The following is an 18,151-nucleotide window of genomic DNA, read 5'->3' on the forward strand; positions in this document are numbered from 1 at the left end:
ACGTTTTCCTTTCTACTAGGACTCGCTGCATTCCTTAATGGCGACACTAAGCTCCTCTAATCCTTTCTTTGTGCGCTGTATCAAGCCAAACATGCAGAAGGTAAGATTTATGGCCATTCTAGACAGAGCCTGCGTCTTTAAGGGTACCACCTCCTGGGATGGTTACTCACAGTTTCTCCAAAGTCTTTCATTACAGATGGTTGGAAATACAGATGACATTATTCCAACGTAACATTAAATGGAAAACTTCCCTTTGTCTCTTGGGCCTATTCACCTGCTTTTGAATGATGCCATGAAGCTTTAGAGAAGTTCAGTTTAACAGGAAACTCTGTGAAGCTTTCACTTTTTTTTTTTTTAATATAGCAAATAGCATTTGGGTCAAAGTTCTTGGGCAAACTTCTTTTTTAGAAGAACTAGTTGGTGTGTTTTTGGTGGTTGATTTTTTGTTTTCTTTTGCTTTATTCAACGTGATGAAGTCTACATTCTAAGTGGTAAGGCTGAATTTTAAGAAGGACTTTAACTAGGTGATAGTTACTAATTTGGAAACTCCTGACAGGTTGTCATCGTAAGTGATCATGTCTAGGCTCTGTGATTTTAGCTTTTTAATGCCATATCCTGATCAGAAACTGTGAGTTTTAAAAGAAGAAGCTATCTAAACAAAGAAAATTTAGTATTAGGTATATGTAGTTGCTGAGTCCAAGACTAAATGGGCAGCTTGCCTTAAAGAGTGGTTTAAGGATTGAAATAAGCTTGATTTGCAAACATCAGCACTTAGGATCCCCCTAAAGAGAAGAGAACCCTTGACAAGACAGTAATATCATGGGCCCCCATTGAAAAACTAGATGCCATCCCCATGAGGATTAAGGTAAGGAATCTGGCCTGAGCTGTTTCCCGTGAGACTGTGGAACATTCTGTTAACTTCCCTGATTATGGATCTTTCTTTTTATACTGCTCACCAGTTGTCTTTGACAGTATTACAGTGAGTCCTCATTTATAGTTTAAAGATTTCTTTTATCAGAACCATAATGTGGAATTCTTGCTCTTGTAAGAAGGCAAAAATGGATTTTCTTTTAAATGAAGAATAACCTGTTCAGTGTGTTACCTTAATTATCTCCCAAGGTGTCATGGTGGGAATTTGGCGTCAGTGCAGCATGAAGCGTCCAAGACTGCTCTTAACAGAAGATCAGTGATGACTTAATGTACATCTGTCCTGGTAGTTTAAAAAGTAAATCATCTTTCCATTTTTCAACTTTATGTTCAAATGTTTAAGCAATCACAAAACCAAATGGCAACAAAAGCATTACGTAGCCTTTTGGACATAACGTAGGAAATTAATAGTTAAAACTTAACAATATGCCATGTCAGCCACTTCATAACCCCAGTGAGCAGTGTTTCCAAGACAATATAAATAACTGCACGTTTTTTGAGTCCACGCTCACAGGAGCTGTAAGAAACAGCTTTTTACAACTTTCTTTCCTCTTTTTACAACCGGAATAGTAATACTATATTTCATCCTTCAAACGCACGTGTTTTTCTCCAATAATTAAGGTATTGGGAAGATACCTTTTGGCCAGCCCGTGTAATTGGGAGGGCTCTTCCTTTCTTAGGGTTCTGTAATTTAATCATGCAAATTCCAGCAATCGGCACCTTGGATTCACTGAAATAGGAATCTACCATGCGAGTGCAATTATAAGGATAGAAATTTTAATTTAAAAAACTCAGTCCCCATGTTTTCTTCCTTGGAAAGCACGGAAGTTTTTCCTTTCAGTTATAACAGCTTTTGAAATTAGGCCTGCTTGAAAACAGTTCAGACAGGATATTGAAGAAATTACCTTTTTTTGATGTTTATTTTTCCTTGCTGGGGTTTGATTGTGCCTAATTACTTTACTTTTGCTTTTAAAAAAAGAGCCAGCCCCCCATCTCATATTTTCATTTGTAAGGCTTCTAGCCCTTTTAATCCCTGACCTGTGGCAGATGCTAATTAATACACGCCAAGAACTGAGCTGTAGAAAACTTTGAAAAAAATGTCCTAGTACTATTTTAATGGCACCCAGAAAGTAAAGACAGACATGCAGGAACTGACTTATCTGAGGCCTAAGATGTAGGTGTAATGTTAAGTGTGAAGATGATAATTAGAATATGGAAGTAGTAAATTAGCACTTGCTTAACATTCATTTGATTCTATGGAAAACACTGGAATGGTACTGGTGACTGTTATATGAAGTGTATGTAAACAACCTTCATTTGGAGTTTATTCTGTGTTTTCTTCTGTCCAAAGATAGATGCTTCTAGAAATCTCACAGGGAAAAATCTTGCCAGCCTTTGATGCAGAGATGGGGGATGTTATTTCCAACAGGCCCATCTCCTCACCTCGTACCCTTCTCAAGTCGGTTGTTCATCCAGGGAGCTTGAGAGGATGTATTAAAATGCACGTATTTGTAGGTATCTTGTGCACCATTAAGCAGTGTGGATCAAGGGTCTTGGCAGATTCTAGGGGTTTTTATGGGGGCAATTCTGACCAGAAAGGAATGAGAATGTGGCCTTAGAAAAGGCGAAGTAGCTACTTTCTGCTTTTAGGAGCATATCCAGGGTGTCCAAGACTCCTGTGGTGGCCTGTGAGCACACAGTCCCGTGGAACCCGGGCTTGTAGGGACAGCCTGCCTCCCCTCCTTGGCAGGTATGTGAAGCTCAGATGGGCACTTGGGCCTAAAGCATCTAGAAATCCTTTGTGGGACTATTACAGGACTTCTGTTATTTGGGACTTTACTGTTTTGCTTTGAAAAGCAGGTGCAAATGGAGAACATATCTGAAATGCTGGGACAATCCTATCAATCCAACTATAATAATATGTGGACGTCTTTTTTTTATACTACGTAAACACCATGTAGCTAGCTAATCTTGGGTGTTGCATAAAGGGCATTTTACTAGCTTTGTTGACAAATCCTGCTAGTGTTGACTTATGAAGTGAATAAAACAAAGCACACCTCATGATGAGGGGCTAGTCTGCAGCCAGCCCTGTGCCTGAAATAGTGCAGAAGGACGTACTCCTCCATCCGAATTCTCAGTTTGTGAAAGGCAGACTTCTCCATTACACAATTTTTAGTCAGTGATGTGGCCTGTTAGCTGTTTTCTACTGTAATTTGCTTAGGCAGTAGTAGTCTCTGGACAAAAGTGTCCAAACCATCCCCGGATTTCTGTATCAAAGGAAACCTGCTTTGCATCATCAGAATTTCTCCCCAAGGTGTCCTGTGATCTCACAACCTGTGATCTCTCCCTTCTGTGCCAGCCTGGTATTTTAGCAGTAAGTTCTGTTTAGAAAAGTCTGTTATTAACATTCCTCAGAAAAACCCTGAGGAGATGCAGGACAGAATTAAAGAAGAGAACAAACTGATGAATATCAAGGTGTGAGAACTGTGTGTGAGCACCGACGGGGAGGGGAGTGGGGCCGCCTCCACAGCGGCGGTCAGGGCTGGCCCTCCTCAGTGCTCCTTCCGTGGGTTTAGTGGGCGAAGCACACAGGTCCTGGGAGGAGGTGCGGGCAGCATCCTTGACTCCTGCAGTGTCACCTTTAAGCCTTTAACCTGACATAACAATATCCTCAAGATTCTGTCAAGTCTTCAAAGAGGCGGGACTTGGGCCACCAGATTTTCCTTGAGGCTGACAGCCAGCGGTAGAAGCTTCAAGCAGAGGTGGCTCAGGAGTAAGGTCCTCTGAGGGAAGAGTGAGGGGAGGCTGGAGACAGGGTTCAAGCAGAGGGAAGCCTCCAGATCTGTGAGAGGGTCAGACTACTGCCCTCATCTGGACAACAGCCTAGACAGCCCCCGACCACTTGTGAAGTGATGCGCAGGCATTATGGAAACATGAACTTTTATTTCTGGAGGCATAAGGATTTGGTGAAAGAATTAACAGATTTTAGCACATTGAATCCTGGGGATTTATATTTGTGTGATCCAGATGTGGCCTGTCTTTTTCTAGCTTTGTTTTGGTTTTTTTAAACAAAGAACAAACATTTATTTTAAAAATTCTGATGATAATGTGGCACCTTTCTAACCTTGAATTTTTTTTGTCCTATTTTATTCTTCCTGTGTCTTTTTCTCTCATTGTAGTCATCTTATTTCTCATCGGCTTTACTGAACTTTATTCCAGCAACCCTTTACATTTCTCTTTAGACTTTGATCTCTCTACCTAAAAGTGTTGCATAAGTACAGAAGACTTCAACCAAGTAAAAACTCTGCAGGACCTGCCTTAACCATTTTGCCCCCTGCTGCATAGCTCAGTGTCCAGGCTGTAGGATGTGCTTGGTAAATGTGAAGAGAACTACTCGTAAAAGTACATTGTCGACATGCTCATGATATATGAGTGCTTAATTTTGCCAAAAGTGAAGACTTACATTTAATTCTTACTGCTCCAGGTTCTAGTTATTTTATGTTGGCATACTTTTTGCTTCTGGTTCATCTTTGATTTGTGTAGTTGTACGTTACCCTAGGGATCTGACGGTAGATCGGTATTTGGGTGCTGTTTTTAACAGGATGCAATTTTTCTATGTTACATATTACTTCTCCCTGTCTACCTCTCACAGCAGATCCATTCTCACATGTGGTTCCCATAGGGTTCAAAGCCCTTTCAGAATAGCTGAGCACAACAAACACTTCCTTTGCACTGGGCTAGGGCTTCTTGCTCAAGTCCATTGAGCTCCAGGTGTAGCATCCCCCAGGGCTTTTGCTCACCTGCCATGATTGGGCAGGGAGGTCTGCATGTGTGACTCTTGTCGAATAACAAGGGTCTCAACCAAAAGGGAAAGGTTGAATGTTGGATTTTAGCATTTTGATTGAACTTGATAGAATTATACATCATTCAGTCCAAACATCTATTACCATTTTTTATTGAATCTAAGCCTCCTAAATTGTAAAATGCACCCTTTTCTCTATACTGCTATGGAAACAAAAAATCTGCCTACTAAACTAGGGCATGATACTGTCGTATCACTCAGCTCTTTGTTGTTCCCTTATAAAAAGTATGTAGTGGAGGTCACTCATCCACCACAAATACTTGCTTCCCAAATAAGAGAGGTACATCTTGCCACTCTGTTTTCAGGCCTTTCTACGGATCAGGTAACTTTGAGTTTCACTGATGAATTTGTAGTTTAATGTTTTGACTACATTTAAAGGACAGCTGGACTCAGAGTAGTTCCAATAATGCCTGTGGTGTATGAAGATGGGATGATATGCACATCCCATTTCAAGCCTTTTGAGGTAGGAACATACATGCATTGAGATCTGATGAAATGTGATCTATTTATTGCTTTTAAATGTCACACAAAGGGACCATTTTCCCCCTTTCTAAGTAATAACCGTCAGGGTCAGAGAACTAACCCTTTCCTTTACACCTGAAGAGAACCTGTTATTAAGCCCGTAATGTTTATTTCTTGCACTGAATGAGAAATCTGCATTTCTTCATCTTCCACTCAGGAGTCTTCATCTCATCATTTGAGATTAGAGTGAAATATCAGATATTCATAATTATTAGTGTGTTAAATATTTTTTAGCTCTTCGCAGTATACATTTCCTTGCTCTAATAAAGAGCCTCCTGGGCAAAATTTCATCTGAGGAATTTCATTCAAACATCAGCACACGGGGCTACAATATTTCAAGGCTCTTTGTGGACAACTGGCTTTGTAGAGCTGTGCTGGCCTTATTACTGACTATGTTTGTGTCTTTCATGTTTTTTTCTGTTCCTTGCTCTGACTGTTTTCCCATGGCCCCAGCTGCCCCTAGCTCCAGCAGCTCCCTGCACACCCTCCTCTGTGTGCTTGCAGAGTGACCTGCAAAACCTTAAACTGGGTCATTCATTCACGCTGCAAGGCAAGGGCCGGAGAAGTCTCTCTGCTCACTCCTGCCGAGGCACAGGATGTGAGGAGGTGCCTAGGTCCAGTACATCCTCATGCACCGTGGCCCTGCCTGTGTGGGAAGCTGGTGCCGAGCAGGTTTGGGCACATAATTAGCTGTGGAGGTGTGCACCTAGGTTTCTGTATAAAACACACATTTTTGTCACTAAGCAGTCCTGTGTCTTTGAAACGGTTTTCTTCTCTTTGGAGTGTGTATAATGATGGTCCCTGATTAGGAGAGCAGTTGTAGGTATCAAATGAGGTAACAGGGACATAAAACAGCTGCATTTATGAAATTACTCATATTTGCGTAGTTATATGTTTGGGGTGGAGAATAGACTCAACATTTTTACAGATCACTTAATCTCAAATTCAACCCCCAATTTAGGCAGAATCACAGGAAAATCTAAGACTGTTGCCGATCCTTTTTCTTTCTGGGTTTAATTTTAAATCACATACCTTTGGTAGATTGTGACTAGTTTTTTTTTTTTCAAATTTCCCTCAGTCCTTGACATTGTTAAGGGGTAAACATTCTTATTTGAACTTTTTAAAACTGACTCTATTTGTTATAACATTTTAAAACATACAGAAAATTTGAGCATATAGTACAGAAAGGTCCCTTATCACTCTCCCTCCCAACACACACAATATCCCCTATTGTTAACATGTTACATTAGTGCAGTCCATTTGTTGTAATTAATGAATCAATATTGGTTATAACCAATGTTATTAAATAACCAGTATTATTGAAGTCCAGAGTCAAGATTCAGGTTAACTGTGTGTACAGTACTTCAAGTTTTGGCATATGCATTCTCATGATATGCCCAAATGCCAAATGTTCATGATCTGTTCATAACACGATGAATAGATATTTTTTTTTCCCAAACACTAATTTATAAGAACAGACTAGTTTCTGATTGCCTGGCCAAAAGATAAACCGTTGAGAATTAAGTTTCTATTGCACATGATAACATATGAATGATAACTGTTTTATGTAGAAGAGAGTCAGTGAAAAAAGCGGAGGGGGGAAGAGCAGCCACAGAACAGGGGACTCTGTGGCCTGGAAATGTCTGCATTATCAGCTCCTTCGACTCCTCCCTGCATTCACTTAGTATTAAAGAGTTTTAAGGTGGTTCCATTTCCTCTACAAACTCACTGGAAAATGCCCACTTGGCATTCAGGAACCTTCCATAATTTCTCCTGCCTTTCTGATGGCCACTCATGTTGCCGGGTTCCCCTGTAATCAGAGCACCCATTGCCAGCATCTTTGACTTTTGAGAACATCACATTTAACCTGTAAAAAAGCAGCTTTACCTTTTTGGCAAATTTTAGTAAAGGAAACAGTAAAGCACCCATTCTTCTCCCTAAACAAAATATTTCCACTGAACCCCTCACTGGTCTCTTGAATTCTGTTTACCAAGTTGTCATGACAACTATTCAGTAGTGCTCTGCAAAGACCAGGATAAATAGCCATAAATGAGGCGCTGCTCAATTGAAGAGTGGTGTTCTCAGCATAGACTTTCCATGGCCACAGATGAATTGCCTGATTTTGTCCTGGGGCTTTTATTTATTTATGTATTAGGTCCTCTTTAAAAATCTTTGGGTGTTCATATATCTCTGCACATTTCTTGGTGTCTAGAAGGTGGTTAGTTAGCTCCCACAGCCAAGTATCTTCAGCAGTTGCTATCCCGCCAGCCTCACCAGGACTTCCTTTCAGTAGGATCAGGAATGAATTAAGCTAACAGAGCCCAAGACACCACATAAAAGGCTGGGAACACCAGCGAGCCGAAGAAAGCCCGTTTTTGTGTCTGTCAGCTTGGATGCTTATAGTCCGGACTGCTAAAGATGCAGCCATTTACAGTGGACAAAAACTGAAAGGGGAAGAGAAGCCCAAGGTAGGGGTTTTTCTCTTCTTTGCACTGCTTAAAAGTTTTTACATGGGCTTTCCAATGATCGCAGTAGTGTAAAGGTTTGCAGAGAAATGTTGTCAGCCTGAGAGGAACAGGTTTTGCTGTCTTTCTGAGCACCAGAAGTGTTTAGTTTCTAAACAAATGGTAAGTGCTAATTTTGATTGCATATGCAAGTTTAAATGCTTTGTCAAAATGAAGAGCGTAAACTACTTAACCCGATAAAGTGTTAATAATGCAGTGTATTTTTTTACATGGAATTCACCTTTACTGCAAAAAGTCATTCTAAATATTTAAAAATATTTTGTTTTTAATTTTTAAACTTGGTTTTCTAAATTTTGTTATTGTTAATGCAACTTTTTAAAAATATTTAACTGAGAAATATCTTTAATAATAGCTTGAAGGGGGAAATTGTTAGTGGTAGTTTCTTTGTTTCTAAGAATTTCTCTTTAAAAGTTTATGCACTACCATCATGCAGCTTTTCCTTGCCTTGTGTTTTATATGAACCTTTAAAGAAATCTCAAGAATATTCATCTTTTTCTAAGTTGTGTAATACACTGGTTTGTACACAAATACGGAAATGAAAGAGGTTACAGGATGGTCATCTGTTGAAAATTTTGTGCTTGTTTCACACAAACATGCACATTCCAGAATTTTGCAATCTGCCTGGAGAAACCTGATCAGGCACATTTTGTTGAGATTCTCTTATTCCCCAAAGTAGATGTCCCCAAAGAAAGAACACAATAAAGAGTGACTGAAATGCTAATATGCCTCCACTGACACATGAATATGTTCAATCAGTTCCCATTCAGTTGCTAAAAGTGCCTTTTAAGGGAGTAAAAGTGGTCTTTCATATTAAATTGAGTTACATTTAAAAGAAACGAATGATAATGTGGTTGATGGCTGCTTAGCTAAATCTATTTCCATTGAAATAAATTTCTAGAGCTAAGGGAAAACCAAACGTTAGAATGCTTTGTTTTTACCATCAGTTTTAAAAAATCTTAAGAGTAAACGAATCTGATAAAATAGCATCAAAGAGAAGGGCAGAGTGTGTTCTGTAGGGGAAAGAACCACATATTTCTGCCTCTCACAATGTTGAACTTAGAGGTTTCCTCACCACATTTGCATGTGGCTTCAATACATGGGTCTCCAGTTCTAGCATCCCATTGCTGTTTGCAAGTGGGCTTGAGTGACTGAAGGCACTCTCCCCCATGAGTACTATGGTGTGTTAAAGGGTGTTTGGGAAGACTGTGCCATTATAGGGACCCTCCACTCTTTCCCCACTTGATTCCCACCTAGGAGGTACCAACTGCCAAGGTAGGGAAAACATTTTTCTCTCTTTCCCATCGCAACTCATCACCACCACCACCTCCCTGCAGCCCTCCGGTGTGCACTTTTACTTTGGCTGATCTGATGAGCTGCTTGAATAGCGCCATCAGAAGAGCAGCCCCACATCAACATCTGAGCCAGTCCCAGTCCCTTTATTTATCTTAAGCAGGCAGATTTTTTTTTTTGTCCACTAGCTTAAGTAGGTATTAGCATTTCACTGTCATCTCCCTTGATGTGTGATTTCTTTTAGTGACTGTTCTCAAACCCACCACTGCTCACCCGTCAGCTTTACAAAGCTTGGATTCCCTTCCTGACTGCAGTGAAGGGCCCGGGTCTGAGTTTGGAGACCAGAGGGTAGGTAGCACTGAAGTGGGTTGCAGCGGAATACTTGGGCTCAGAGTCTAAACCTCCCTGGGTTTGTGCTCCGCTGTGTGGAAGGCCTGCTGCCCTGTGTCCTCTCAGCATTTCTCTCTGTTGGCCTTTGAGCCTGGAGTTTCCCTGTTCCTTCCTCAGGCTGGCCCCTTTCCTGGATAACATAAAATAACTACTACAATAAATAGTGACAAGAATGGGAACCACCACTACAGTGGTTCTGGGTATTCCCTCCACCTCTCTCCAGTATAAAGGCAGTAGTTATTGACGGTAAAATATTTGGAAAATATGTAAAAGATCAGAAACCTTAAGACTATAATTAAAAACTATAATTATAGTAAAAAAAAAATTTACCACTAATTTCATCACCCAGAAACAACTCTGTTTACTGTGTATTGTATATATACTAATTAGGATCATAGTCTGTCTTAATTTTGCGACATTCTTTTTATTGCTCTGTCTTAAATTATTACAGTGGTCTTTTTCATGACTGGGATTCCATCAGTGGCTATACTTTAAGTCAGATTTCCATTATTGTATTATTTATTATAAACAATGCTCTATTATTCATGTGTGTAATTAATTACGTGTGCACATTCAAGACTGTTGCCTTAAGGTAAATTCTCAGAAGTTTATTTACTAAATCAGAACATGCACATTGTTATGACTTTGTATACATAACACTCATGACCAAATCACCCTTCATTTTTTAAATTGAAGTATAGTTGACAAATGACCTTAAAGAATGCCACTTGACATTATCTACATTATTAAATGCTCACCCCAACTAGTGTAGTTGCTGTCAACATAGATGTTACAGAATTATTGACTATATTCTCTATGCTGTATTTTCATCTCCATGACTCATTTATATTGTGACTGAGATTTTGTGCCTCTTTATCCCCTTCACCTATTTCACCCACAGACACCAAATTTACCCTTCATTAAGGCCCAAAACTAGCAGGAACATTATCTTGCAGCGTGTGTAACAAATGAATTTGTTTCCTTAATAAATAAAGAGTCATTGCAAATCAATAAGAAAATGTTTTAGTAGAAAAATGAGTGAAAAATGCACGAATGAGAAATTTACAAAAGATTAAATACAGTTGATAACCTGACAACTTCAATAGGATAATCAAAGAAATACAACAAAATAGCGAGATAATTTTGCCAGTCCAAAAACTGAGTTTCTTGGTTGCTTTTTAATAACGCTTTCCAGAGTTCGTGAATAGTTGAAGAAACATTAATGTACTGTGCTGCAGGGAGTTTATGTTATTGCATCCTTTCTGAAGAACAGTCTTATCCTGTCTTCTTGATTTAATTTTTTCTTGCTGCCTCTGGAACCACATTCCATCAGCTTTTTTTGTTACTTGACTTGGGAGTTCCTTCTCCCAGGGTTCCATTTCCTTGCTCACACTCTTTGTGCCATATATATATATATATTAATTTTTTCCTAAATCTACCTACTATATAAATATGTATAAAAAGGGAGGGGAGAGTGAATAGGGCTCCCTCCACCCCCCATCATGCCTACAGTCTTTTCGCTGCTAAGCATTAATTCTAAAGAGTGCATGCCCATTTCCTTATTTCTAATGCTATGCCATCAAAGCTGCCCTTGCCTCCCTTCTGCTGAAAGCTTCCAGGTACAGTTTCCTCCACCCTGCCCTCCCAGTCCCTACCCCCACCCCAGGCCTGTGACAGCACCAGCCACCGCCTCCTTCCTGGCATCTCTCTGACCTAGCTGCTCCCCTCCCCCCTTGCTCTTGACTGGTTCCCTGGATGTAGGCATGGCCTCAGGTTCTGCCCTCCCCTCCCCACCTGTCCTGCTCCGAAGAACTGCTCACGTCTCTTTCAGCTCTCAGCTTAGGTGAGTACCTACCTCTGCATGGTATTTTTCCGGCCCCAAACCCTCCTCAGCATTGGCCTCTTAGTTCAGTCTTGTAACCTACCTTTTTCCCAGGTCTCTTAAGTTTCTGGTTCTGTGTTGGTCTACATCACCTGGCCAGCACTTCTCATTGAAATGGGGCCGTAATTAAATCTCACATTCTTTCCCTCCACCTGCCTTATTTAACCATGTTCTTATTTACTGGGGTTTGGTAGAGTGCCTCAACCTTGGCACTGTTGCCATCGTGAACAGGACAGATCTTTGCTGTGGGGCACTGTCCTGTGCATTGCTGATGTGCAGCAGTGGCCCTGCCTTCTCCCCACTAAATGCCAGAACAGCCAAATGACATCTTTATGTAATTTATTTTTATTACAATATTAATATTTTGGAATATAACTGATATAAATTAGTTTATTGTAATAGTACTTGCTATGACTTTGAACCTTGTGTCTTACCACTGAACATATAAAAACAGAAAAATGCATATCTTTTGAACCTTGTGTTTTACTGTTGAATATATAAAAACAGAAAATTGCATATCTTTAAACATTTTCACCTGTATTCAGTTAAGTTAAACACTGTTCCCTTTCCTAGTAGTACTAGAAAACTTTAAGGCGGTGGGGACGCCCTCAATATCAATCAGTGTGCCTGCGGGATTATGTAATCACTCTGTGCTATCGACTTTCTCAGATGAATGGCTGTCCTACTTTTAGCCATTCTGAAAGGATAAAGCAGCCCATTAAAGTGGGCCAGCTGCTTCATTTGTCAGTTTTTCACTGAAAAAGGAATACTGTTTAGCTTTGGAATTAGCTGTGATATAAGCAAGGTTTGCCTTTCTGAAAGAAGGAAAATGTCCCTGTTAAAGATATTGTCTCTCTTCCCCACCCGGCTCCTCTCCGTGTTTATGATGGTGAAAATTTCGCTAGCAAAGAAGTACTTTAAGTATAGTTTACTGATGTTTTTTAAAAAGTCTCTTTAGCTATAAAAGAAAATGAAGTTTGAAATTGCAGTAATAATGTTGGATAAACTGAGATCTCAGCTTTTGAGTTGATAGGCAGAGGACAAAGGTTTGAATGTGAAATGTTTTAGGCAAACCCTAATACTGTTTTTGATGGGCGAGTTTAAACACAGTTATTGCAATACAATAAGCTGAGAACTAAGACAAATTTTGTTGAGCCAAATAAATCCCACAAGCATATTAGAGCCGAATGTAAAGCATCTTTAATATGTTCACTGGGCTTGAGAAATTGTGGAAGGAAAATTAGTCTGCCTTTTCTGTCTGTTTTTGTTTTAGTATTAACTCTGAAACGGTGGCCTCTATATTTGATTCGTTGACATTTTTCCAGCAAAGCTTGGACTGTTAAGTTTATACTGGACCACAGTTGCAGCTCTTACATACAGCCTTGTAATTGGAGGTACCTTGCAAATGAGGGAAATGAGGTCCTGTGTGGCAGTAGAAGGGCAGGCTGGACCTGGTGGTGACATTATTTGATTTGGATTTCCAGGATTCTGACACACCTGTTAGTACTCAGGGCTGGTTTTCAAAGGTGCAAAAAGGTACTAAACTCTGCAAAGCTCGATGCAATTGGCTATCTCAGGCTGGCCATTCATTGTTTGTAGCTTTGCTGTGTCAGCAGACAGGCCACTTCTCTGCAGGAGCTCCTGCTGTCAGAGCTGTGCTGGAGGCATTTACTGGTTTCCACAAAGTTGGCGCTCTGCCTGCATGGACAGAATTAAAGCCTTTCCTTTCTCATGCTGGATTAAAAAAGATTACAATTGCCGCTTGTTCTCCATTACTCACCTTGCCCACTCACAGTACATCCACGGTCCTTGTTACAACATGTTGATATAAAGTATTTAAATGATTGAGAAGGCAGTTTGGGAATATGGGAAAACGGGAAGGGCATTTAGCAGCTGGACCCAGTACACAGGCATTCTTTGTTCTCTGTTCTGGTCATCTCGGTCAGCACATCTAGAGCACAGGTTCCTCTCTGGGTTGCCTTGGGCACTCTGGACTGCCAAGGGTGCAGACTGAGTGGGGTGGGCACTGACGTATGGGTGCAAATGAGTAGACACTCTTCCACTGGATGCTAACTGTATTTAGGGGTTGGGTGCAAAACCATAGGAAGGAGTGGAGGTGAGCAGATCGTGTCTGAATCGTCATTTCTCTTTCTGTTCCTGCATCACTGACTGGCTTCAGATCACGATGCCTAAACTTTGATGGGGGAAGAGGTGGAACAGACCGTGGAGGATTTTTTAGTGTCCCCCAATGTGTGATAGTAGTGTTTCCAAACAACATTCACTCTTAGGGCCTGGTTCCATGGTTTTGTTGTCTAAATCACGGGATTTGATCTCCCAATTCAATGCTCATTCCACTCAGCCCACTGTCTCTGTAGCAGTCATTAACCTGGGCCTGTTTTTCTACATATTCTGGGGCTAAAGGTATATAAGGCTTTCACAAGTGGATTTCATTGCTATTTGCGAGTGACTAAGGCAGTCTGTCCTTCAGACAATGCATGGTTAAGAGGATGATAAACAGGTTATTCTTTAAACATTTTTAGATTAAAATGACTAATGAAGAGGTACCAGAAGGCCTTGTATTATCGTGAACCAATCAAAGTTTTATGAGAAATGCTGTGCTCACTGCCTTTCACCACCCACGTGGTGTTGGTCTATCATTTAAAGCCTCAGTTTTCTCGCTAATGGGATGAGGGCAGAAGTCATCCCTTTTTAGTGTGGTCACAAGGGTTAACTGCCATCAGGTTTGTAAAACTTGGGAACACAGTGACCACGGATGGTCATGAAGACTAATAGTAATAATTATTCTATTTGCCATATGGAAAGAGGCAACGTCTGTGTGCCGGTAGAGGCCTCTGATGCTAATTGTGTGGCCATCCCAGCAAACAGAGATGTTTGTTTCCTTGTGCTTGTCGTTTTTTTTTTTTTTTTTTTTTTTGCCACTGAGAATCAGCACCTTATCCTTAGGTAGAATTTATCGACATTCATTTTGAGGTAAACGCAGAGGAAGACAAATCCAAGGCGAAAGTATCAGAACCCTAATGGCGATTCTTTAACTCCAAGGATGAGGAACGTGGTAAATGGTAGGTGAAATAAAGTGGGTCACTGAAAGGAAGATGCCTTGTTCTGAGGACTGGTGAGGAAGAAAAAAATACCACTGTTGTCATCCCCACGTTTCTCTGTGCCCCGTGTCTGTCTTGGGTTTAGGGACATGTTTGTGTTCTCTCACTTGCTCTCCCTTTTATTTTTTCCTATTTTGCTTAGTGAAATAGTGTTCAACTTAAAACTTGTTCTTCTGTACTAATTCTCAGACACCGGTGCCTTGAAGAAACCGATGCCAGGTTGCAGGTGACCCAGCATAGCCCATCACACGCTGGACCTTCTCCCCAAGTGGGGGTTGGAGGGTAGTGTGATATCCACATCTTGATTGGCACAACCCAGAAGCCTGGCCTCACGGTCTGGCATGCATGTGCAGGCCACAGGGGTGGGAATAGTCTGGCCTTGGAGCCTTGCCTGACCTCCCGTTTCCTAGCAGCTCCCAGCTGCTCAGCGGAATATTTCGTAGTGTTCCTAATTTATACTTAACAGATACTGGCCATGTCTGAGGCTGGCTAATTTTCCATTATAACTTGTAGACAACCACTTAATACATGAATAAGCAAGATAAAGGACTCCTAGGAGGCTGGGCTCACCAACACCCCCTTCTCACCACGCCCTCGTTTTCCTTCTGGAAAGTAGAATTTAGGGCTTGCTAACATGTTACCATTTCCCTCAGGGCAGGCCACACAGAACAGTTTTCAGGTAAAAGTCGCCATTTGATTGTTTCTCATAGCCCAGCTTATCCATGAATATTTATAAGTCAGCTAACTCCATTATCAAGAGGGTAACTCGTTCCCTAGCATGTTCTCTTAAGCAGTGTAGAGGGGCCACTTCATGCCAGTCTCTTCTGATGCTGGCGTGAATCTGATGAAGTCATACTCTAATAGTTGACATCTCGAGCGGTTGGCTCACATCTTTCCAAGTTGCTATTTTTTTTTTTTAAGAAATAAAGGGTATTTTATTTGATGAGTTTATAAATTCACAGTGAATGTATAGTTCTTATTAATATTCTTTTTTTTTGAGAGGGCATCTCTCATATTTATTGATCAAATGGTTGTTAACAGTTAACAACAATAAAATTCTGTACAGGGGACTCAATGCACAATCATTAATCCACCCCAAACCTAATTCTCATCAGTCTCCGATCTTCTGAAGCACAATGAACAAGTTCTTACATGATGAACAAATTCTTACATAGTGACTAAGTTCTTACATGGTGAACAGTACAAGGGCAGTCATCACAAAAACTTTCGGTTTTGATCACTCATTATGAACTATAAACAATCAGGTCAAATATGAATATTCGTTTGATTTTTATACTTGATTTATATGTGAATCCCACATTTCTCCCTTTATTATTACTATTATTTTTTATAAATAAAATGCTGAAGTGGTAGGTAGATGCAAGATAAAGGTAGAAAACATAGTTTAGTGTTGTAAGAGAGCAAATGTAGATCATCAGGTGTGTGCCTGTAGACTATGTGTTAATCCAAGCTAGACAAGGGCAATAAAACATCCACGTATGCAGAAGATTTCTCTCAAAACGTGGGGGGGGGAGGTGAGGTTCTAAGCCTCACCTCTGTTGATCCCCAATTTCTCACCTGATGGCCCCCCTGCGACTGTGCCTGTCTTAGGTTGTTCAAGTTGCTATTTTTATCACATACTTTTTGGGACAGTTCAAACTCCCCATTTCTCATTTGCCTTTATGTCTGAGAGCCATTGTTTTTCTCTGTATCCTAACTTAAAAGATTGTTTTGAAACTAAGTGTGGTGGAAGGGTCGCCATCTCCCAGTGGATGGGAAGTGTTTGTTGTGGTAGTTCAGACCCCTTAAAGCAGGAAGACAGGCCAAGTATGTTCTCCTGACGAGTATCTGAACAGTGATTTAATGCCACCAAGGTGGCATATTGCAGTACCCATTGACGCAGCATTATAAAAATAGTAACCGGCCAAGCAGTACAGACCTCAGTTTGACAAATATACCTGGCTGTGGACGCTGGAGAATGCATGGCTGCTGGGTACATATCCTTTTATCCTCATCCCCTGCTTTCCATTTTCCAGCTCAGCATCCTTACAGCGTTGACACAACTTTGGGGATTGTATAAGTGACTTGGTTAGTTGCACAGCTTTTTAGCATGTGAATGACTGGTTGGCCCCTCCTTGCCAGCATCTATAAAGAGAGACAGCTGCCCTCCTAATTTGTTTTTCTCAGCATGATTTTTCAGAGTTCATCTCAATAAAGGCGACTGTAACCTGTTTGGTAGGGTGGACGGGGAAGTAGAAATCTAACCATGATGAACAGAGAAAGACTGAGGGTCAGTTTAGTGAGATAAAAAGGGTTTAATTACATTCACTAGATAAAATGGCAACAGATGATACCCCAGATGGAGGCTGCTGCGTGAGGATTTCCAGATGGGATTTATGCCAAAGGTTGGACCTTCTGTTGTCTTTACCAGGGTTTGTGGTCTTCTTTAGAACAAATTTTCAGTTTTTCTGTTTTCTCTGAGAGTCTCAACACATATTAATTGACACTCAGAATCGATGTTTAAGGAATATGTGTTGAACTAACCACAGATTTTACATTTATAGGCCCTATTCACAATTTGCATTTGCCCTCCTGTGACTTCTTGGCCTCCCACTGATTATACTCCCCCATTTGAATGAACTTGTTGCTTTCTGTGGCATAGACCTCAGTCCCTCACTTCTCTTGATCCCCCATGAATCCGCTCTGGAATTTCATCATTTTCTTACCTCCACTGGATGGATTTATTGGTGGGCCTCTAAAACATTTTCTTAAATAGGAACATAGCATACATATTTTCAAACGTCCCCAAATCATCAGCGCCCAGCTTGGGTAGATGACAGTGTGAGCCCAGACCTAGAGCAACGGCCCAGGTCCGGGAGGAGGTGAGGAGCTGTTTATTTAGTCATGAATGTGTGGCTCCCGCAAGATGCCTTGGCTCACCACCTCTCTCCAGACTTCAGCCCTGTCCTAAACGATGCCTGTGATGCCTGTGTACTCCTCTCTCTCTCAGATTCCAAGCTGTTGCTGAACAGTTTCAAGAACTTTGATCTGTGGGTACGCATTTGCGCCAGCCTCGGAGGAGGCCTCCCCATCTTGAAGCCTTCCCACACTCCTGAGCCTGCTGTCAGCCTTCCCACTCCAGCACGTGACCTCACCTTGTAATCCACCTAAGGGCTGAGAGCATTTGTCATTAGCCAACTCACCTGCCCTCCTCCACGGGGTAGGGTTCTCTCTCCCCTCCCTCTGTCAGGTCCCCACTGCATTTTGAGTAGTCCTTCCTAAAACTAACCCCTCCCAGGCCTCCTGGCTATTTGGCTGCTGCAGATGAGGCCACCACCAAGTGGTTCTCATGTGGCCACAGACCCTGGGTCCATATATTCTGTCTATGATTCTGACTTCTCTGACCTAGATTTGAACTTGACCACAGCCCTGTGATGTTCAAATGGCTTTGGCATAATACACCAGCTCACGCCACCACTGCTGACCTCTACCCCACTGTTGATTTGCCTTCTGGATATTTTTGAGGTTTGTGGTATTAACCACTATAGAGTTTTCAGTTGTACACCCACCTTGCGTTTTTATCATGGATCTTGGTCTTTCTGGAATCCAAGCCCATTCCCCACTGGTGTCCCTC

The 18,151-nt window shown here is 41.2% G+C and overlaps 1 protein-coding gene across 1 annotated transcript in view; it reads left to right on the forward strand.

Annotated features, from left to right (window-relative positions):
• Window positions 1-18,151, forward strand: part of MYO10 (myosin X) — a 210,736-nt gene that overhangs the window by 141,273 nt on the left and 51,312 nt on the right. Inside the window, exon 18 of the mRNA XM_057496186.1 lies at window positions 20-100. Within this exon, the coding sequence (XP_057352169.1) occupies window positions 20-100 (81 nt within the window). The remainder of the gene's footprint in view (window positions 1-19; window positions 101-18,151) is intronic.

This window comes from Manis pentadactyla, chromosome 2 (assembly GCF_030020395.1).
Source record: "Manis pentadactyla isolate mManPen7 chromosome 2, mManPen7.hap1, whole genome shotgun sequence".
In the NCBI taxonomy this organism is placed as follows: Eukaryota; Metazoa; Chordata; class Mammalia; order Pholidota; family Manidae; genus Manis; species Manis pentadactyla.